Below are 22,035 nucleotides of genomic sequence, written 5' to 3'. Positions count from 1 at the left end.
ACAGCTAGAATGCCAAGGATCTGCAAAGCTGTCATTACTGCACGTGGAGGATATTTTTAATGAGAAATCTTTGAAGTAGTTTAAGAAGTTCTGAATTTGTTTTCAAATTGTAATGGTAATTTTTCATGTTATTAATGTCCTGACTATACGCTGTGATCAGTTGAATGCCACTGGTGAATAAAAGAACCAATTTCTTTCCATAAGAGCAAAATCTGTACATTATTCCAAACTTTTGGCTGGCAGTGTGTGTGTCTGTCTGTCTGTGTCTGTCTGTCTGTGTGTGTCTGTCTGTGTGTGTCTGTCTGTGTGTGTGTGTGTGTGTGTGTGTGTGTGTGTATATATATATATATATATATATATATATATATATATATGGCTGGCAGATATGAAATCCTCTTCTCTTGTATCTCTCTTCAGAGTATAGCGGAAGTCTTCCGCTGCTTCATTTGCATGGAAAAGCTGCGGGACGCACGACTTTGCCCTCACTGTTCCAAACTGTGCTGTTTCAGCTGCATACGGGTGAATAAACAAGCACACACACTTACTAACCCAATGACAATACTACACACCGCCTACAGGAGGAGCTCGCAGTGTATAAAAAGCCTGTCTAATTGATTGTCTTTATTGTTTGTGCTTGACAGGACACAAGAGGGAATTCACATGTGGGGAATTTTGAATTAGTAAATTGCTTGTTAAGCTCGTGATCTACCATAGCAGGTTAATACAGTATAATGCAGCAACTGATGCACAGTGTAATGGAACAGGTGAAAAAGTTTATGAACTGTGGTGATGTAAATGTTTTCAAACATAATTACTCCACACATCTGCCTTGGTTCAGGTATCCCTGCCCCAAACTGATGCTTTTTAGCCAATATTGCTTTGTTGGGCCGCTCAAACAATCAGAGATATGTTGAAAGTGCCACAAAGCAGCAATGTTTGCAGTTTTTTGGGAAATCATCCTACGAATGGCTCACTTATAGTCTCTACATCTTAAAGGGGTAGTTCACCCAAAAATGAAAATGCCATCACAGATGTGTATGACTTTCTTTAAAGAGCACCTATTATGGTTTTTCAAATATTACCTTTAATGTAGTGTGTTATATAGCTGTTTGTGAATGTAAAAAAGTCTGCAAAGTTTCAAAAATCAAAGTGCACGACAAATGTTATTGACTCCCAAAAGAAAAAAACGATTCTGAACACCTGAAACAAGTCGTTAGTAATTCCAGACTTACTTCCTGTACTAACCTACGTAATTTGGTAATAAAAACGAGCCTCTGGTCTTCATTGGCTGCTCGCGAACAGCTTTGACCTCACCTCAAACACTACACTAAACGGTTGACCAGTCACAACAGACTGGGACATCTGACCAATCAGAGCAGATTAGGCTCTCTGAAAGGAGGAGTTTATAATGAATCCTTTAGAACAGATCATTGAAGGAGTCGTTTTTGACACTGGGAAAAAAAGGTAATGCTGCCATTTAAATTGAGCAAATTAAAGCATTTTTTTACCTTTGATGCATGTAAATCTATTGTATGAGACCTTTAAAACAAAATTAGGCACATTTAAAAACCATAATAGGTGCTCTTTAATTCGCACAAATGAAGATTTTTAGAAGAATATCTTAGCTCTGTCGGTCCTTACAATGCAAGTGAATGGTGACCAGACTTTTGAAGCTCCAAAAATAAAATTAAGACCACATAAAAGTAATCCATAAGACTCCAGTAGTTAAATCCATATTTTCAGAAGCGATATGATAGGTTTGGGTGAGAAACAGATAAATATTTAAGTCTTTAAGTTTTTTTTTTTTTTTTTTTTTTACCATAAATCTCCACTTTCACTTTCAAAATGTGAAAGAATGTAGAAGTGAAAGTGGAGATTTATAGTAAAAAAAGGACTTTAAAATATATCTGTTTCTCACCCACACCTATCATATTGCTTCTGAAGACAGGGATTTAACTACTGGAGTCTTTTGGATTGCTTTTATGCTGCCTTTATGTGCTTTTTGGAGCTTCAAAGGTCTGGTCACCATTCACTCGCATTGCAAGGACCAACAGAGCTGAGATATTCTTCTAAAAATTTTTGTTTGTATTCTGCAGAAGAAAAGTCATACACATATTGGAAGACATGAGTGTAAGTAAATGATAAAGGAATTTTCATTTTTGGGTGAATTATCCATTTAAGCTGTGGTATAGGGAAGTATTTTAACATCAAACTAGTAAAACTCTTAAAACTCTTAATAATTTATCTTTTAAAGACGTGATTCGAAAGATGAGCCAAGCTGGCATTTATACATTTATTTCAAAGGTAATCTGATCTTCCTTTTGTTTTTCTCCCATGCAGCGATGGCTTACGGAGCAGAGAGCGCAGTGTCCCCATTGTCGGTAAGAATTTAAGGGACTTCTTCTAAAGTTAGACTTAAAATGATGTTTGAGGTATGACAGTCTTTGGAGTAAATCTAGAGGATTAACTATTGATTTTCTATTGTTATTGTTCACAGAATGAGCTTGTTTCAGGGAAGCATCGTTACTTTTAAAGGGATCTCTTCCAAAAAAGCTTTAGACAGTTGGGCCTGAGCCATCTGATATTGACCTCTGAGTATAATACACTTAAATAATTGCCAAAACAATCTGAAGGATGTGTTCAAACTGAAGCTCTATAATTCAAGATATTATATCAAGAGAGCTGATATTTGAACAGTTTTTTTCATCCCTGTTCCCATAATTATTTTGAATTCCTCTAAACAACAAACTTGTGGAAACATGGTCAAACAATGAACATTATGCACAGCTGGACATGTGATCTGATAGGATTTTTCAATTAATCCTTAAACGCATTCCTCGGGTCTTTAGAGACCTAGGACCTCATTCTACCCTCTGTACCTCATCCATTTTTTTGGAGCTGTGCCCAAACCTCTTTAGTACTCCTTAATCTGTCTCTTATAAATAGTTTAACACACACAAAAGTAGTCAAAATTGTAACCTTTTTTTATTTTTTTATAATGGTTTAAGTACCAGAAGTGTATAGGGTCTTTAGAGACCCCAGGTATGTAAGAGTGTCAGGTTTTTTTCACACTTCCATAAATTAAATACAATCACATGATATCTATTTCTTTGTTTATTAAAAGAGGAATATGTACTATATTCATACAAATAAACACTATATCACATTGATTTTCTGTGCAACAATGGTGAATTATCAATATCCCATATGCATGTACACATACATATTATACTTATTTCTTACTTAAGGTGGCGCTGATGTTTCAGTGATTGATTTGCATTTGACATTGCTAGCTGACGTAGAAACATCGTGGAAGTAAACTATAGCAAGTACAACACATGAACAGTATTACATGACTATTGTCATTTGGATGTACTACTGAAATAATGTAAGTTATTCATCTATTTAGACTCAGTAAATGCCTGAGAAAATACAAATGTGTAATGTATGTGTAACCTTGGTGTAGCTGATATGTATCTTATGTGTATTATGTGTAGCTCAATATGTGTTTGACAGCCAGTAGCATCTCATGAAATTTCAGTGTGAAAGTAATGAATCCTGTTCTAGATTTGTCCTGATTTGTTGCATTATCTTTTTGATATTTTATTTTATTATTTTCTAATTGTCTTGAACATATTCTGAAAATGTGATACATCCATTTTGATAGATATAGGTGCTATGTCTCTAAAGACCTGAATATGTAAGGGTGTTTGGGAAAATTACCATGCATTTAAGGGTTAAATGGATAAATTAAAATGCATGAAGGTTGCTACCTTGTATTTTTTATTGGTATCCTGAGTGATCTTCAGAAATCAGAATTTAAGTGTACTTAATTGAGTTGGCTAATAAGACTTCTTCATGTTCAATTCAGAGCACCACTCCAGCTAAGGGAATTGGTCAACTGTCGCTGGGCAGAGGAGGTGACACAACAACTGGACACACTGCAACTTTGCAACCTCACAAAACATGAGGAGAACGACAAAGACAAGTTAGACTCACATTTTTTTATTGCATATTATTTTAGCCTTACCATTTGTTCCACTTTGGAGATGTTAGGCAGAATGTAGCCTCAGTCACCATTCACTTTTATAGTATGTAAAAAAGATGAAATGAAAGTGAATAGAGATGGGGTTAACATTCTGCCTTGCATCTCCTTTTGTGTTCCACGGAAGAAAATTAATACAGGTTTGGAACAAAATGAGAGTAAATAATTTTTGGGTGAACCGTCTCTTAAATACTGAATGACTTCAAAAGTACTGTCTGTGAATTTCTCCTCACACAGTGATTATCTCACTCTAACAGGTGTGAGAACCATCATGAGAAGTTGAGTGTGTTTTGCTGGACTTGTAAGAAGTGCATCTGTCACCAGTGTGCACTGTGGGGAGGCATGGTATGCAAAAGTCTCAAATGCATTAGTCAGGCTGGTGGATTGCGTGTACAGTGTCATTTCCCATCTCCGATCCAAATGTGTTGAGATGGAAAAAGCGTAGTCACACTTAAATTATCAATGAATAATACAGCGGCTAACATGAATCGATGTCAAGTTGTCTCAAAAAAGTATGATCCCTGATAAACACATATTTATTGTGCAACATATTCAAATGAACTTGCTGATTTGTCCCCATTTCCTTGAGCTGCACGTTTTATGACTGCTGCGATTAAAGGAATAGTTCCTTCCCGTGCCATCCCAGATGTGTATAACTTTCTTTCTTCTGCTGAACACAAAGATTTTTAGAAGAAAAGTTCAGCTCTGTAGGTCCATACAATGCAAGTGAATGGTGGCCAGAACTTTGAAGGTCCAAAAAGCATAAAAAGGCAGCATAAAGGTAATCCATATGACAGTGGTTAAACCCATGTCTTCAGAAGTGACATGATAGGTGTCCACTTTTACATTCTTCTTTTGTTTTTGGCAATTCACATTCTTTGTGCATATCGCCACCTACTTGGCAGGGAGGAGAATTTATCCTTTTAACCAATTGTGAAAAGTGTCAATTACAACATTCCATTTAGGTCTGCTCCTGTTATGCCAAAATGTCCTATTTACAACTTTTTTTTTTTTTGTTTTTTTTTTTGTTTTTTTTTTGCAGTGGTTAACCTAAAAAAAAAAAAAACTTTTATGAAACTGGATAAGCTAGCGGTGTGGACAGCTTTAGTGATTATAAAGGAATGTTGTAGTATTTTCACATTGCTGCTTTATATAATGGATTCAAAATATGAATAATTTGATAGTTTAGGCACTGTCTTGTTTTATTGATGTATAAAACAACAAAAAGTAATCGAGGAATGCAGTTCTCAGCAAAATTTGGATAAAGAATATGGCCTGCAGTTGCCCCACACAAAATAAGTATTTAATTTAAATTCTACCAATCTAAACTAATAATAAAATGTATCAAATATCAAGGGAAATAATAAATAAGGGTTTTTGTCATAATTGTGCAGCCCTACTATATCCCTCGTTTCACTCCACAGCATGGAGGTCATACGTTTAAACCCCTAGCTGAGATCTACGAGCAGCATGTGACAAAGGTAAATGAGGAGGTGGCGAAGCTACGGCGCCGCTTAATGGAGCTCATCAGTCTGGTTCAGGAAGTGGTAAGCACCCTCATTTCGATCCACGGCCACATGGAGCCATTAAGACTTGTTTTGAGTTGACCATTTATAAGGGATGCTAGTTTACCAGCCAAAAAGCCCTTTCAGATGGATCTGCAAATGATAAATCAAGTATTATCTAATTACACACATTCCTGGTTTGATAGTGCTTTGGAAGGCATTTTACATAATGTCACACGCTAGGACTTTGAGGAACCCACACACATCAATTACTGTGCATAGCTCACTTTTGAATCATACGTCAAATGATTGTCCACTAGAGGATGCCATATGTTACAACATTGGCGAATTCAAGCTATTCAAGATGGATTTAAAAACTTAAGATAATGTAACTTTTACTAAAATGATGAAATACATATATTTGAATGAAATAAGGACAAAATAACACAAGTATGGGTTCCATTGTTAGAGAATTTAATCAAGGTGCATTTTATGTGGTTTTCAGGAGAAGAACGTAGAGGCGGTGCGTGGGGCGAAGGATGAGAGAGTGAGGGAAATCCGAAATGCTGTGGAAATGATGATCGCACGGCTCGATAATCAACTTAAGAACAAACTCATCACACTCATGGGTAAATCTGTGCTTTTTCTTCACATAAACTGACATCTGAGGCAGTGTTTGTATTATGTTCTAAACCTGTATGACTTTCTTTTTCAGTGGAACACAAAAGGAAATGTTAGGAATCTCAGTCACCATTCGCTTTCATTACATGGAAAAAAGAGATGCAATAAAAGGAAATGGTGACTTAGAATAACATTCTGCTTAACATTTCCTTTTGGGTTCCACAGAAGAAAGTCATGTGGGTTTGGAACAACATGAGGGTGTGTAAGTGATGACAGAATTTTCTTTTTTGCATAAACTATCCCTTTAACAAATAAAAACAAATAATCTGCCCACATGTTAAGCCCTGATCTAATATAAAGTTACTGTATTCACAGGACAAAAGACATCTCTGACTCAGGAGACAGAACTGCTGGAGTCTCTGCTACAGGAAGTAGAACATCAGGTGTGTGGACTCCGCATAGACCAGTTAAATAAAATGGGGATGGATGTTTTAATTTGTAACATAAGTGCATTTGTGCCCCACAGCTGCGTTCATGCAGTAAGAGTGAACTAATCTCCAAGAGCCCAGAGATCCTGCTCATGTTCCAGCAGGTTCACAGGAAACCAATGCAGTCTTTCGTCACAACTCCTGTCCCACCAGACTTCACCAGGTACACACACATAGATAGATAATTAATGTCTAACAAACATGCTGATGGTATACTACAGTTTACCTCTAATTTCTTAGTGAGCTGGTCCCTGCCTATGATTCAAGCACTTTTGTTTTAGCAAACTTCAGGTAATGATAATCTCTTTGTCTTGTTTCATCATTTTATTTTTAAATTGCACATTAGTTCTATTTTAACTTGAATTGGTGTTGTCCTAATGCCTTTTAGTACTTTGAGGCAGAGAGCCGACCCCGTCTACAGCCCCCCTTTACAGATATCAGGCCTATGCTGGAGGCTAAAGGTTTATCCGGTGAGTTTGTTAGTCACCTGTTCCTCTGCCACTTTGCTTTTTCTCTTTACTGCAGTTCATGATGAAAAATCAGTGTGAAAATTGCAGAAATTAACCATAACATGGTGGCGGAAATTAAATGGTTTTTATAACTCACACCAATCCCTTTCTAATCTCAGACTGAACAGACTGTGTTTTGTTTGTTTGTTTGTTGGGGTTTTAGGACGGTAATGGTGTTGTACGGGGGAACTACCTTTCTGTTTTTCTAGAGCTGTCTGCGGGACTACCTGAGACGTCCAAGTAAGCCACATGCTCTGCTTTTGTGCTCTCAACCTCATATTATATCATGCATATTATAACTATTACATTCTGAGTGAGAAATGCTTTCTGTGTCCGTTCAGGTATGAGTACCGAGTGGAAATGGTCCATCAGGCCTCCAGTGACCCCACCAAAAACATAATTCGGGAGTTTGCATCAGACTTTGAGGTGGGGGAGTGCTGGGGGTATAATCGATTCTTCAGGCTAGACCTCCTCGCCAGTGAGGGATACCTGAATATGCAGACTGACACGCTTGTGCTGAGGTGCAGCCTGCCGGGTTTTGTTTTTTTTTTATCCTTCTAATAGCTCCTTTTTAATATTAAAGGGATAATTCCCCCCAAAATTGAAATTCTCTCATCATTTACTCGCCCTCATGCCATCCCAGATGTGTATGACTTTCTTTCTTCTGCTGAACACAGAGATTTTTAGAAGAATATCTCTGCTCTGTAGGTCTATACAATGCAAGTGAATGTTGGCCTGTACTTTGAAGCTTCAAAAAGCACATAAAGGTAGCGTACAATTAAGCCATACGACTCCAGTGGTTCACTTTCACATTCTTGTTATTTTGGTTTTGGCGATTTACATTCTTTGTGCACATCACCACCTACTGGGCAGGGAGGAGAATTTATAGTAAAAAAAAATGACTTAAATATTGTTCTGTTTCTCACCCACACTTATCATATCATTTCTGAAGATATGGATTTAACCACTGAAGTCATATGGATTACTTTTATGCTGCCGTTATGTGCTTTTTGGACCTTCAATGTTCTGGCCCCCATTCACTTGCATTGTATGGAGCTACAGAGCTGAGATATTCTATTAAAAAGCTTGGTTTGTGTTCAGCAAAAGAAAGAAGGTCATAGACATTAAGGATGGCATGAGGGTGAGTAAATGATGAATTTTCATTTTTGGAACTATCCCTTTAATTGAATGTTTGTCATAACTCTTCAGAATAATTGTTGAATACACCCCACCCCCCCCACAGTGTTTTATTGATTAGATTTATATTACTGTATACAACACAAGGACTGCTTTCATTTCTCATACCTTGCTTTTTCGTTAATATCACAGGTATCAAGTGCGATCGCCAACGTTTTTCCAGAAGTGCCGAGATCAGTACTGGTATATAACTCAGCTAGAATCGGCCCAGTCCAGCTACATTCAACAGATCAACAACCTGAAAGAGGTCTGTGTCTACGGTACCTTCATATTTAATATAATGTCTGCCTTAACACAGACTCCTTAGGATAGGGGTCTTACTGGACTCATTGGATGAGTGTTTTACTGGTTTGTTTTGTTTCAAAAGTTTGACTTATTCTTACAGCTAAAGTTCTGTTTTGTCTGGTATATTCATGCTTTCAGAGACTGGCCATAGAACTATTCCGTCGGCAGAAGCCACGGAGTTCCTCTCCACCTGACAGACGTCTGTTCCCCACAGTTTCCTCTGGAAGAGACTCCCGGCAAGGAAAGACCTCTGTACCAGAAGAGGGTATTCAGGCAGTCTCGGTAGAGACAAAGGAAGATGAGGAAGAGGAGAAGACCCAGCACGATGACTCTAATGTAAGGCCTGAGAGAAAAGCATCTTGAATTTCATAGCTACTTATTTGACAATGAATTCTTCCCCTTTTTTCTCATTACTTTGAAAACTAGAAAAAGGACATGCATAATTTTTACATTTTAGCCATGGTTACGTCATAGTCACATCTTAAACATTTTTGATTCTCTTACATCATCATCGTGACAATGTCTTGTGATTTTAGGGATAGCCACAATGTTGCAATCTCAGACTAAATTACCCTTATTTTAATAGCTAAAGAAAATAATCCTACAAGTGTTATGTAGTGATCCTGAACACCTGACTGCCACATTACTATCATTTTCCTTCTTGGAGCTATTTGATCGTGTTTTATGGACATTAGGAAGTGTTTGATGTGGTGGTTTTGTAACATTAGGAGCTGTCTGATGGGGATTTGGAGGTGGACTGTCTGGCAGGTGATGAAGACGTCAATCTTCTGGATGGTAGCAGCACCTCCGGAAGCTCCACAGCCACCAGTAACACAGAGGAGAATGACATTGATGAAGAGACCATGTATGTATGAAAAAAACAGCCTTAATGAAATTTCAGAATAGGCCCTTTCCCACCTACAGCCCAGGTACTTTTCCTTTAGTAACTTTCTAGATGAGAACTCGTACGAGGAACAGAACTCCCGAGGAGACTTTTCCCCTGTTGCATTCGCATTCACGTAGTTGCCACCATAGTGACGTCATCTAGTATCGACCATTTTTCTTATGACATGGTTGGAGCACGCGAGTCAATAGAAACAACACCGAAATCAACTACACAGACAGAGGATGCCGGAATCAGAGTTAAATTGTTAAGGCTGTTTTACACGAGCATTGGCTGCATCTGAAAATGGAGACAGCTGCCTAATCAGTTAATGGTTTAAACGACAGCATTTTTGGATGAATGAAACCTACTGGTCTCTGAACAGTTTAAAAAACACCTTATTTCATCCTACCTCCTTATACAGCCCCATGAAGGCAGCATTTTCCCATTTTCAGATGCAGTCTGTGTCTTCAGGTTACAGTTTAAACTGGGTACGAGAACTGTGTGTGGAACTCCATGCTGCAGCAGCCACAGTGAGAAGAGAGGGGAGGCGGTCAGACTACATGAATTTAGTGGACAGCATATTGAAAGCACTATAAACCTATTTATCAACACAATCTTTTACAATAAAGGCTTTTATTACTTAACATAAATTACTGTACTGAAATATACGTCTTGATACAAGTTATCATACAGTAACAGGCAAGCAATACTTCCCTCATGTAAACTAGATTTCATGCCGGTTTAGTCTATAATAGAGTTCAATTACCAACTCTCGATAAACATTTGAATATTTATATCCATCATCCCAGGAAAAATTTGATGTAGTAATCCAGAAATCACTTTATTTTCTGTATAGTCACACAGTACAAACAGTACAGATGCGATAAACTCGAAGTGTGTCTCCCGATGAAGAGACACACATACACACGTGAAATGGGTGATCCTCTTTGTATACTTTGTTGGGTTTATTTTATTTCTGTTAAGGGAATTGTAAAATCTTCTTAGTAGCAGGCTAGCGGCTAGTTGTTTACTAATGGTGGCTGTGGACTTCTCTTCTTTCTCAATGCTTTGTGTGTCACAGGTTTTTGACCAATCACAGGTTGCAGCACCTCCCATAGTCTTCCACAGTCCCTGTACGCCCCCAAAGTTCCTACTCCGGAGTAGGAGCTAAAAATCCCCCAAAAATTGTTTAGAGGAACTGTAATTCCTTAAGTGCGAAAGCGATGAAAAGTACTAGTCCCGGGGAAAAGTACCTAAAACGAGCTTTAGTACCTGCAGTGGGAAAGGGCCTAATGTGCCTTTTAAAGCAATGGTTCACCCAAAAATGGAAATTCTCTCAGCATTTACACACCCTCATGTTGTTCCAAACCTGTATGACTTTGTTTCTTCTGTTGAACACAAAAGGAGATATTAGGCAGAATGTTAGCCTTTATTACCCTAATTCACCCCACCTGATAGAAGACAGCACTTCATAGAACTCTCAAATTTCATTATGGTATAGATTTTGACATTGTAGATGTACTAGAAAACATTGCGGGCAAAATCGTGATCAGCTCTTGCGATCTTTTTTTGTTTTGTTTGAAGCATTATATGAAAAATTATATGTTATGTTACATTTTCATGGTGTGGAAAATACTAGTGTACTGGGATTCTTGCATAAGAGTATGGTGCTTTGTGTGCCAGAGGGGAACAGCTGTATCCTTGTCTTGGCTAGAAAATACAGTTTGTTTAGGGCTGCTACCACATTTGTGACAGGCAGCCCCACTCACTCTGTTTAAGAAGAGTAGAGTTGTTCTGTATCCTCTGTACTCTCACGATCTGAGAGAGAGAGTGAGCACTATTGGCAGCTTTGACTTGTGTAGGCTCTGTGGGAGTACTTGTGTTTCTGTAGTGAGGTGTTTGAGTCAAAACCTCACATGTTCCTGCTCATGCTGTCGGCTACCGCCCGCTCAGACACACACTGCTTAAATCAGATGAGACGAATGAGTCATCAGAGCCTTTGCCTCCTGCTTACAAGTGCCTGTTCTTACTATCTCTGGCTTTTCCAATGTGTACACCAGTGTTTCTTACTTGACATTTGCAGAGGGGTAAATTTTTATGTTAGATATTTTTTATTTATAAAAAAAACCCTTGAAATTCTATGGGTATAGACACTCTCACTTAGCACTTTATTAGGAACACTATGGTTCTAATTAAGTGCCAGACATGATCTTCTGCTGTTGTAGCCCATCCGCCTCGAGGTTCGACGTGTTGTGCATTCTGAGGTGCTATTCTGCTCACACCAATTGTACAGAGTGGTTATCTGAGTTACCGTAGCCTTTCTGTCAGCTTGAACCAGTCTGGCCATTCTCTGTTGATCTCGCTCATCAACAAGACATTTCCGTCCACAGAACTGCTGCTCACTGGATGTTTTTTGTTTTTGGCACCATTCTGAGTAAATTCTAGAGACTGTTGTGTGTGAAAATCCCAGGAGATCAGCAGTTACAGAAATACTCAAACCAGCCCATCTGGCACCAAAAATCATGCCATGGTCTAAATCACTGAGATCACATTTTTCCCCTGACCCGTATCTGCATAATTTTATGCATTGCACTGCTGCCACATGTTTGGCTGATTAGATAATCGCATGAATATGTAGGTTTATTACCATAAAAAATGGTAATCGATACTTCCCTCATTAATTAAAAAAAATTGAGGTTACAGTGAGGCACTTACAATGGAAGTGAATGAGGCCAATCCATTAATATTAAAATACACAAGTATAGCCACAAGACATAAACAGTATAAGTGTTAACATGATTTTAGAGAAATAAAATCACTTACTAACCTTTTCTGTGTAAAGTTATATCCAATATTACAACTTCATTGTTATGACGAAGTAATGCCAGAGAACCCTGTAATCTGGTAAACGCTGTAACGCCGGTAAATCCCTGATTTCATCACACTAAAATCATGTTAACATGTATGTTAATGTCTTGTGGTTATACTTTTGAAAGCATGTGTGTTTTGTTTATGTACTGGTCCCATTTTCTTCCATTGTAAGTACCTTACTGTAACTGATTTTTGCTGCTGCTTTTTTTATTTTATTTTTTTTATAAAGGAGTCAAATATTTCTTGTGGTAATCAATATTATGCCACAAATGCTGTCGATTTAAGCTGAACTTGAAAGAGAAACATTTGTTTCAAGTATCACCAGTATGTTGCCATGGCATGGCAACGGTCAGATATACAGTTTAATATGCTGTGATTAGCCAATTAGAATAAAGTATTCTACTTTATTTGAGAGTCATATAAAAAAAATACCTAATATAGTTTTTGGTAATGGTGCTAATTCAGGAACGTTTCTCTACAAAATTAAATGTTGTACAGATATGCGCTTTTCTTAGCCCACACACAATCTCTCACACCTTTTGACACCATTCGCTTGAGTGTGTTTGCTTTGAAAAAATGTCCATCTACTAACTGTTAACCAAGTGTTGGAAGCCCCTGATCCTCAGAGTATCCTAATATTCCTCACAGAGTGGGTGAGGGTCTTTTAGGGGAGAGAGAGAGAGAGAGAGAGAGAGAGGAAGATATGGTGGAAAATAGTTCATGGTAAGGGGGGAGCAAATCTATTGGTGATGGAGGGGAGGTTGTGCTACGCTAGTATTTGTTTGATGTATCTGTGTGGAGTCGAGGCTCTCAGCTTCTATACTGTAGTGGATCGGCGCAGAGAACCACTGGAGAACACTGACTCATCATGCGCTAGAGTCTGAGACAATGGTGCATGTGTTACCCTTACACACACACACAGATGTATACATATATATTCAGTAGCATGCTTGGAGGAGAACACTATCAACACCCCCTGTGGAGCGGCTTATTTCAGACTGTACCACTCCTCACTATTTCCGTGGGGAACCACACACATGAATCCTGGGCTGATTGGAGTGTATGGAGATACACTGGGGACAAAATTCCTTGCCACGCCTCATTTATCTCCATTGGGTTCCAATTAATGATTCAAAACCTTTTTCACACATTCAATGAGGCTGGGCATTATAGCTAAAAATGTATCTTGATATTTTTCAGCCTTTCGGCGATATTCAAGTTAGCTATATCTTTATGTATTTGCTATGAAATGACTTTTGCAGTATATTATAAAATATAGTTAAATATAATCAAGACATGTTTTTCACTTATCGAGGAAGAGTGATTTTAATAATTTTCATTCAAATTCACCAATATAACGCTTCAATCAAATGATAATAATTAATGAAATATTATTAAACTTTTGTGAACATTTTCGAGTGATGAAATTGTTAAATCATAGTTTAAACTCCATTGAAATGGACAGGAATTGAATCAAATCCATTGCCATTTTTGCCATTGCAGTAAAATTCATAGACTTAAAACGCTCTCGTATTCGCAAAACAAGGAGGGATCTTGAAACTATTCTATTGACACGCTGTTTAGGAAACTTATTGGCATATAGAAAGCACTTTGCAATCATTGTGATATTCATGATGTTGCCTAAAGGAGTAGTTTACGCAAAAATGAAAATTCTCTCATCATTTACTTACCTTCATGCCATCTAAGAAGTGTATGACTTTCTTCTGCCTATATCTCAGCTCTGTTTGTCCTTACATTGAAAGTGAATGGTGATCAGACATTTGAAGCTCCAAAAATCACATAAAGAAAGCATAAAAGTAACCCATAAAACAGTGGTTTAATCCATATCTTCAGAAGTGATATGATAGGTATGATACTTTAACTTTCACATTTTGAATGTGAAAGTGGAGATTTATGGTAAAAGAAAAGGACTTAAATATTGATCTGTTTGTCACCCACACCTATCATATCGCTTCTGAAGTTATGGATTTAACCACTTAAGTTTTATGGATTACTTATGTTTCTTCTGTGATTTTTGGAGCTTGAAAATCTAAATTCTAAAAATCTTAATTTGTGTTCTGCAGAAGACAGAAATTCATACACATCTGGGATGGCATGAGGGTGAGAGAATTTTTAGGTAAACTATTCCTTTAATTTGATATTGCCAGCAAAGTCGTTGAAAAGACTGTGAATATTCAACATTTCACGCAGCCCTGACGTACATAAAGTATTAGAGCAATCTGATTATAGATCGTAGACTAGTTTACTGCCTGTCGAATTTTTTTCTTTTTTTTTTCCTTCAGTAATGCTAGAGGAATAATTTGTGTAGTGTGAATTTTTTTTCCCCATCTGTTTTAAGGTCTGGTGAAAATGACGTGGAGTACAGTGGGAATCTAGACCTCGAGGAAGGTGAATTACCTGATGATGTTGCCGGGGCAACAGGTGATCGAGAGTTTCCCTCATCCAGGCACCCTCATTGATACAAATAATGCTGTTTTGTCAGGCATATGGCAGTCTGGTGTGTTGAAACACTTGGCTTTGTGTCATCGATTGTGACACCCTGTTAATCAGTTGAAGTGATGTAACTGAGCAAAATTACAATATCAGCCTTTGAAGATTTACTGCAGAATCTGCAGTCTAAAACACTTGTTTTTTTTTTTTGTTGTTTTTTTTAATGTATTTTTTTTGTTGTTTTTTAGAGCTATATTTTAGATAAACAACTCTTACTTACTGTGGATACTAGGGTTGTCATGAGAGGTTAGTTTATTTGCGTTTTTCAATAGCTGATATTAATTATCTAGAGAGCAGAGTGACCAAATATAAACCGTTATATCTGCTACACTAATTTGATTAAACGAGTGGCCTTCCAAGTGTGCTGATATATTGAATAATATATGAACGTATACAGTGCATTCAGAAAATATTCAGACCCCTTCGTTTTTTTCCACATTTTGTTATGTTGCAGCCTTATGCTAAAATGCTTTAAAGATTTATTTTTTCCACATCTACACTCCATACCCCGTAATGACAAAGCAAAAACCAGATTTTTGATAACTTTGCAAATTTATTAAAAACCTGAAAAATCACATTGACACAAGTATTCAGACCCTTAACTCAGTACTTAGTTGAAGCACCTTTGGCAGCAATTACAGCCTTGTGTCTGTTTGGGTATGATGCGACAAGCTTTGTACATCTGGATTTGGGGATTTTCTGCCATTCTTCTCTGCAGATCCTCTCAAGCTTTGTCAGGTTGAATGAGGACTGTCAGTGGACAGCGATTTTCAGGTCTCTCCAGAGATGCTCGATTGGGTTCAAGTCTGGGCTCTGGCTGGGCCACTCAAGGACATTCACAGAGTTGTACCTAAACCACTCTTGCATTGTCTTGGCTGTATGCTTGGGGTCATTGTCCTGTTGGAAGGTGAACCTTCGGCCCAATCTGAGAACCTGGTCCAGAGCGCTCAGGACTTCATTAAGGATATCTCTGTATTTAGCTGCGTTCAACTTTCCTTCAACCCTGACCAGTCGCCCAGTCCCTGCCGCTGTAAAACACTATGCTACCACCACCATGCTTCACTGTTGGGATGGTATTGCGCAGGAGATGAGCGGTGCCTGGTTTCCTCCAGACATGATGCTTGGAATTGAGGTCAAACAGTTCAGCTTCGTTTCATCAGACCAGAGAATCTTGTTTCTCACAGTCTGAGAGTCCTTTAGGTGCTTTTTTGCTTTCTTGCACTGAGGAGAGGCTTCCGTCTGGCCACTCTGCCATAAAGCCTAGATCGGTGGATTGTTGCAGTGTGGTTGTCCTTCTCCCCTCTCGACACATGATCTCTGGAGCTCAACCAGAGTGACCATCGGGTTCTTGGTCACCTCTCTAACCAAAGCCCTTCTCCCCCAATTGTTCAGTTTGGCTGGGCTGCCGGCTCTAGGAAGAGTCCTGGTTGTTCCAAACTTCTTACATTTAAGAATTATGGAGGCCACTGTGCTCTTGGGACCTTCAATGCAGCCAAACATTTTTTGTAGCCTTCCCCAGATCTGTGCCTCGACACAATCCTGTCTCTGAGCTCTGCAGGCAGTTCCTTTGACTTCATGGTTTGGTTTTTGCTCTAATATGCATTTTCAGCTGTGAGACGTTATACAGACAGGTGTGTGCCTTTCCAAATCGTGTCCAATCAATTGAATTTGCCACAGGTGTACTCCAATCAAAGTGTAGAAACATCTCAAAGATGATCCAGAGAAAGGGGATGTACCTGAGCTAAATTTCAAGTGTCATAGCAAAGGGTCTGAATACTTATGTCTGTGATATTTCAGTTTTTTATTTGTAGTAAATTTGCAAAGTTATCAAAAGTCTGGTTTTTGCTTTGTCATTACGGGGCATTTTTTAAAGCATTTTAGCATAAAGCTGCAATATAACAAAATGTGAAAAAATGAAGGGGTCTGAATACTTTCTGAATGCACTGTATATAGAATCTTATTCTGTTTGTATCACTTCATTTAACGCACAATGCATGATGTTGCTGTGGCACTGTATTTGTTGGCGGAGCAAAATGAAATGAAACAACTGGCCAATTTGTGTCTGAAATGTCAGTTATTAAAAATCAGCTTAAATTGGAAACTCACTTTTCTCTAGAATGTCATTGTATAACGTAGTATGATTTTTTTTTTCCTCATGAGGTGTCCTCATACTTTTGGCCATGTATTGTACTTATGTGAGACTCTTTCTCTTCTCCCCAATTTGGAATGCCTAATTCTCAATGCGCTCAAAGTCCTCGTGGTGGTGAAGTGACTCTCCTCAATCCGGGTGGCGGAGGACGAATCTCAGTTGCCTGAGATTATCACGTGGCTTGTTGAGCATGTTACCATGGAGACATAGCGTGTGTGGAGGCCCACGCTATTCTCTGCGGCATCCACGCACAACTCGCCACACATCCCACTGAGAGCGAGAACCACACATTGTGACCACGAGGAGGTTACCCCATGTGACTCTACCCTCCCTAGCAACCGGGCTTAGGAGACTTGGCTGGAGTCACTCAGTATGCCCTGGATTTGAACTTGCGACTCCAGGGGTGGTAGTCAGCATCAATACTCGCTGAGCTACCCAAACCCATGCCCCCCCCCCCCCCCATGTGACTTTCATTTTGATCTATGAAATAATTTTTTTTAATCCTTTTTATATATTTTCAACATCCCCAATGGCTACCATCCCTACATGCTTGCCTTACACCAGCAAAGTCCTCTCTATACTGACTCTCTCCCCCTGTTGGTCAGGAGGTTCCAGTGCGGCTGCGCATGGTTCAAGGCGTGGGGCAGGTGCAAGCTCAGCTAGCCTCCTGGAGATTGATCCAGTCATCCTCATCCAGCTTTTGGATCTGAAGGACCGTAGCCATGTGGAGTCATTGTGGGGGATGCAGCCACGCCCACCTTCCTCTCTGCTCCAAACACAAGGTGTTGAAATTAAACACGCCGCATTTTAGTCAATCGTGAAAAACAAAATGAGGCAAGGGTACAGGGAGGTCAAGAATATGAGCCTTACAAGTTTCCAGCGACAAGTGAATTGTCTGTCCACACTGAAAGTGAAAATGCTGCGTGACGTAGCTTAAAGGGATAGTTCTCACATCCCAGATGTGAATGACTTTCATTCTGCAGAACACAAATGACGATTTTTAGAAGAATATTTCAGCTCTGTAGGTTAATACAATGCAAGTGAAAGGTTCCAAAAAATCTAAAAAATCTCCAAAAAATCTGAAAGGCAGCATAAAAGTAATCCATATAACTCCAGTGGTTAAATACTGCAGTTGCTTTGGGTGAGAAACATATCAGCATTTAAATAATTTTTTACTATATATCTCCACTTTCACTTTCAGAATGTGAAAGTGGAGATTTATAATAAAAAAAGAACTTAAATATTGATATGTTTCTCACCCACACCCAACTGGAATCATATGGGATATTTTATGCTGCCTTTATGTTTTTTTTTTTAGCTTGAAAGGTCTGGTCACCATTCACTTGCATTCTATGGACCTACAGAGCTGAGATATTCTTCTAAAATTCTTAGTTTGTGTTCTGCAGAAGAAAGTCAAAAACATCTGGGATGGCATGAGGGTGAGGATATGATGAGAGGATTTAAAATTTTGGGTGAACTATCCCTTTAATCTCAGCCAATCGGAACGTATTTATACAGTTTTGTTGAATGAGACTTTTGACCAATGAGATTTAACTGTGGGCAGGGCTACCCAACGCAACTCTGCAGAAACGGGAGCCAAACAACTTACAAAATGTCCTTTCCTTCATCGCGTCACAGTTGAGGCTAGTTAGGACAAATACTCTGAAATAAATATTTACATAAAAGATACAGATACAATATGAATCTCTGAAAATGAGAACATTTATAAGGTGACCTGTGCAATAACACTAAACTAAATAATATATTATCACAAACTTTCCTTGATTCACAGCTGCTGCAGTGCCATCTCGTAAAGAGCGTGAGCATCGGCCCCAGGCGGTGCGTCGGTCGACCCCAGACTCGGGGGTCCTGATCAGACTGAAGGCTCAGATGGCAGAAGTGCGCAGTAAGATGTCGGATGTGAAAGGGCAGCTGGATGCTCGCAGTGGAGCCAATCCTCGGCTTTCCTCTCATGGAGCCTCAATCCATGAGCAGGGCCCCTCTGTGGACTCAGAGATGGGGCCCAGTTGCAAACCCAGTGATCTGCTCTTCAAAGGACCCGTCTCATCACGACATTCTCGCAGTGGTATGGCACAGAATTCAGATTAGCGTTTAATTAGTTTACATGTATGCATATTGTGCAATATACCCTGCCTTCTGCATGTAAATGTTGTTGAATAAAAAAACTTAACTTGGAAAAGAAATTAATATGTTGGCACAATTTATATTTTTCTACAATACTAATTTAAAGAAATATAAGGATGAGCCTTAAGATCAAAAGGTTTTAAAGCTCATGAGAAACGCATATTTACTCAAGTTTGTCCAAAAAAAAGTGTACGTGTGTAGCATGACTTTTTGATCTTTGTTTCAGGAGTGAAGAAGGCTGGTTCTCATAAGCAGCAGAGCGTGGGATTGTTGGGTGGGCTCTCTTTGCGCAGGGCTGTGGATGCTGGTGAAAATGAACTGAGAGGAGTCGATGGTCGAGAGTCCCCTTCTGAACCTGCTCTGTGTCCCAGAGAGGGTCCCTCTTCCTTGGATGGTCAGAACAATGAACTTCCGACCTCATCATTATCATCAGAAGCTCAATTACTTTGAAACGCACCTTTTAATCCCACTTGAATGATCTGAATAGATGCATGCGGGAAAAAGCTAAAAGAGTTTTTGGGGAACTCAACCCTGATATTTCAGGGTTCATTTAAATTTCTTGAAATGATATTATCTGTGTTTTGCAGGCTCCTTGAAAGCACACAGTATGCAGAGTTCTCCTCCCTCTCTGGGAAACAGCTCCTCTTCCTCTGATAAGCCCTCTGGCTCCAAACATGAAGAGCTGCTGTATGGAGCTTCACGTTCAGACCTGTTCAGCATCACGGCTCTAAATGGAGCGGCTGCACCCGCCACCAAACAGTGCAGGACTCCAGCTATTGGGTAATATACTGAAACAAGCTATCGGCCTTGCATCATATTCTATAGACTGTATGTGTGTGTATCCATTCATGAACAAATCCAGTAAATGGTAACTATATTGGTTAAAATGAGACATGGAGTACTTTTAATTAACAATCTTTGAATGTGGGAAAGAAATAACAGTGGTGGAGCAATAGTCAGTGTATCCATTATGATCATCAGAGTTCTGTTCTGATTCTATAAATAATTGTTTTTGCATTTTTCTGAAGTAAGAGATTAGACTTTAGACTTTATTGAGGGGTTGTTTTTTGTGTTTTTGTTTGTTTTAATTTTTAGTTTTTCGGTTGTTTGTTTTGTTTTCTTTTTTATTTGTTTTGTGTTTTTGTTGTGTGTTTTAAAAAAATATTTTTAGTTTAATGTTGTGTTTGATTTTTGTTTTTGTGTTTTTATTAGCTTTTGCTGGTTCTTTGTTGCGTTTTGGTTTGTGGTGTTTGTTTTTATTTTTATATTAGTTTTTGTTTGTGTTTTGTTTTTGCACTTAAACATAAACTAATAAAATAACATGACACAATGTCTACATTTCATCAGCCAAATATGTCACTATTTGAAATGTTTTGTGTTGAAATGACTGAATAGGTTGTTGAGAGGAATTTGTGTGAAAGATATCTTTCAAGTCGGGCCTTGTGGAAAAAGTATTCTTTACGCTAATAAAAGTTTTTAAACACTGCTTTTGATAAGCCCAAAGTTACACTTACAGTAATGCACTCATTTGCTAAAATTGTGTCCCTCAGGCCTACCCTGCTGACGGACACCTCTCTCAACTGTGATCAAGAGAGCACCAGGGAGATCCATCAGTCACTGCAGTCACTGGCCGAGCTGTCTTCCTCTTCCTCCTCACACCCTGATGAAGGTGAGATGTGAAGATCCGTTCTCAAAAACTCACAGAAAAAACATGGATCATAACTCACTGCAGCATGAAGTCACTTGCCATGATGAGTAATTGCACACACTGATTTATATGCCACTGTCATTTAGCTGCACATGAAATTAGATGAGTTCTTGGAATATATCAGTTATTTATACTTCCAAAGGCCTGCGGTTCCTATCAGGAAAATCATGTTGAGTAACATTCCCGTGTGTGCTGCATTGTTGTCCACAAAAGGAAATGATGCATAGCTAAAATAGAAAAACACGGATGTGAACGTAACAGGAACAATATCTGCTGGTTCATATGAACACATGGGCATCCGTCCACAGGTCTACTCTGTCAAAAGCAAGCCCACCATGTGCTGCCAAGCATGAGCAGTGACAGCGAGCTGGACTGTGACACGGAGAACGAGGATGAAGCGGTGGCTCTGGAGGCCGGAGACTGCCAGTTCGATACCAGAACACTACCCTGCCTAGGTTTAGTATTGGAGTTTTGTGGCTTTTAGTCTGTGTCTATTAGCTTTGAAGTTATTTATATGCTTGTGTACATCTAAAAAATACATTTTAGCATACATACAATATATTTAACCCGCTGCTGCCTGTAATTTTTCACACTCAAATTTAAAATCTCACCATTTACACATACTGTGGACTAATTGGCAAAAATTGCCCCCCCCCCCAAATAAAAAAAAAAGACTCCAATTATTCATAAATAATAGTGTTTACAATTATTACATTGAACAGAAAAAAAAAAACATGTAAGCATGTAATTCTGGTTCTGTTCACACTATTTCCCTCCAAGAAGTCTTATTTTATTCCACTACATGGCTGAAATTACTAGAAAAAGGAATTTTTCCTCCATCACCTTCCATTACAAAATGCCAATATGAATTGTGGGTGGTGCTCTAATGCATTCTAGCCCTCACAGATGTGCTCGTCCATAGACATTCAGTCTAATTTTCAGTTCATGCACCACTCCCATTGTTTCATCAAATATCTCTGCCTTAGAGGACTAGAAGCTTAATCTAGGTGTCATTAGAAATCCTCCCCTTTGCAATAATGTATAACATTTTTATCATCAATAGTTGATAACATACATTTACGGTGGTTTGTTTAGCATGCTTATCCTGCTGGACC

At 38.7% G+C, this 22,035-nt stretch overlaps 1 protein-coding gene across 2 annotated transcripts in view; it reads left to right on the top strand.

Moving 5' to 3' along the window:
* The window catches only part of LOC127433993 (E3 ubiquitin-protein ligase TRIM37-like), a 34,350-nt gene that overhangs the window by 5,327 nt on the left and 6,988 nt on the right, over positions 1–22,035 (top strand). The window contains exons 3-24 of one of the 2 annotated variants that reach the window (XM_051686401.1): positions 418–519; positions 2,341–2,381; positions 3,872–3,988; positions 4,303–4,390; positions 5,470–5,592; positions 6,056–6,179; positions 6,547–6,614; positions 6,698–6,822; positions 6,900–6,950; positions 7,048–7,129; positions 7,332–7,408; positions 7,510–7,689; positions 8,498–8,612; positions 8,789–8,986; positions 9,379–9,515; positions 14,767–14,849; positions 17,673–17,849; positions 18,860–19,153; positions 19,439–19,606; positions 19,800–19,992; positions 20,763–20,881; positions 21,229–21,375. In XM_051686401.1, coding sequence (XP_051542361.1) covers positions 418–519; positions 2,341–2,381; positions 3,872–3,988; positions 4,303–4,390; positions 5,470–5,592; positions 6,056–6,179; positions 6,547–6,614; positions 6,698–6,822; positions 6,900–6,950; positions 7,048–7,129; positions 7,332–7,408; positions 7,510–7,689; positions 8,498–8,612; positions 8,789–8,986; positions 9,379–9,515; positions 14,767–14,849; positions 17,673–17,849; positions 18,860–19,153; positions 19,439–19,606; positions 19,800–19,992; positions 20,763–20,881; positions 21,229–21,375 — 2,809 coding nt within the window. Of the gene's footprint in view, positions 1–417; positions 520–2,340; positions 2,382–3,871; positions 3,989–4,302; positions 4,391–5,469; positions 5,593–6,055; positions 6,180–6,546; positions 6,615–6,697; positions 6,823–6,899; positions 6,951–7,047; positions 7,130–7,331; positions 7,409–7,509; positions 7,690–8,497; positions 8,613–8,788; positions 8,987–9,378; positions 9,516–14,736; positions 14,850–17,672; positions 17,850–18,859; positions 19,154–19,438; positions 19,607–19,799; positions 19,993–20,762; positions 20,882–21,228; positions 21,376–22,035 lie in introns of both variants that reach the window. The other variant, XM_051686400.1, reaches the window with a different exon arrangement.

The sequence above is a fragment of the Myxocyprinus asiaticus genome, chromosome 43 (genome assembly GCF_019703515.2).
Source record: "Myxocyprinus asiaticus isolate MX2 ecotype Aquarium Trade chromosome 43, UBuf_Myxa_2, whole genome shotgun sequence".
NCBI lineage: Eukaryota > Metazoa > Chordata > Actinopteri > Cypriniformes > Catostomidae > Myxocyprinus > Myxocyprinus asiaticus.
Note: the sequence above shows the minus strand (reverse complement) of the source record. Positions and strands in the feature narration are given on the sequence as shown.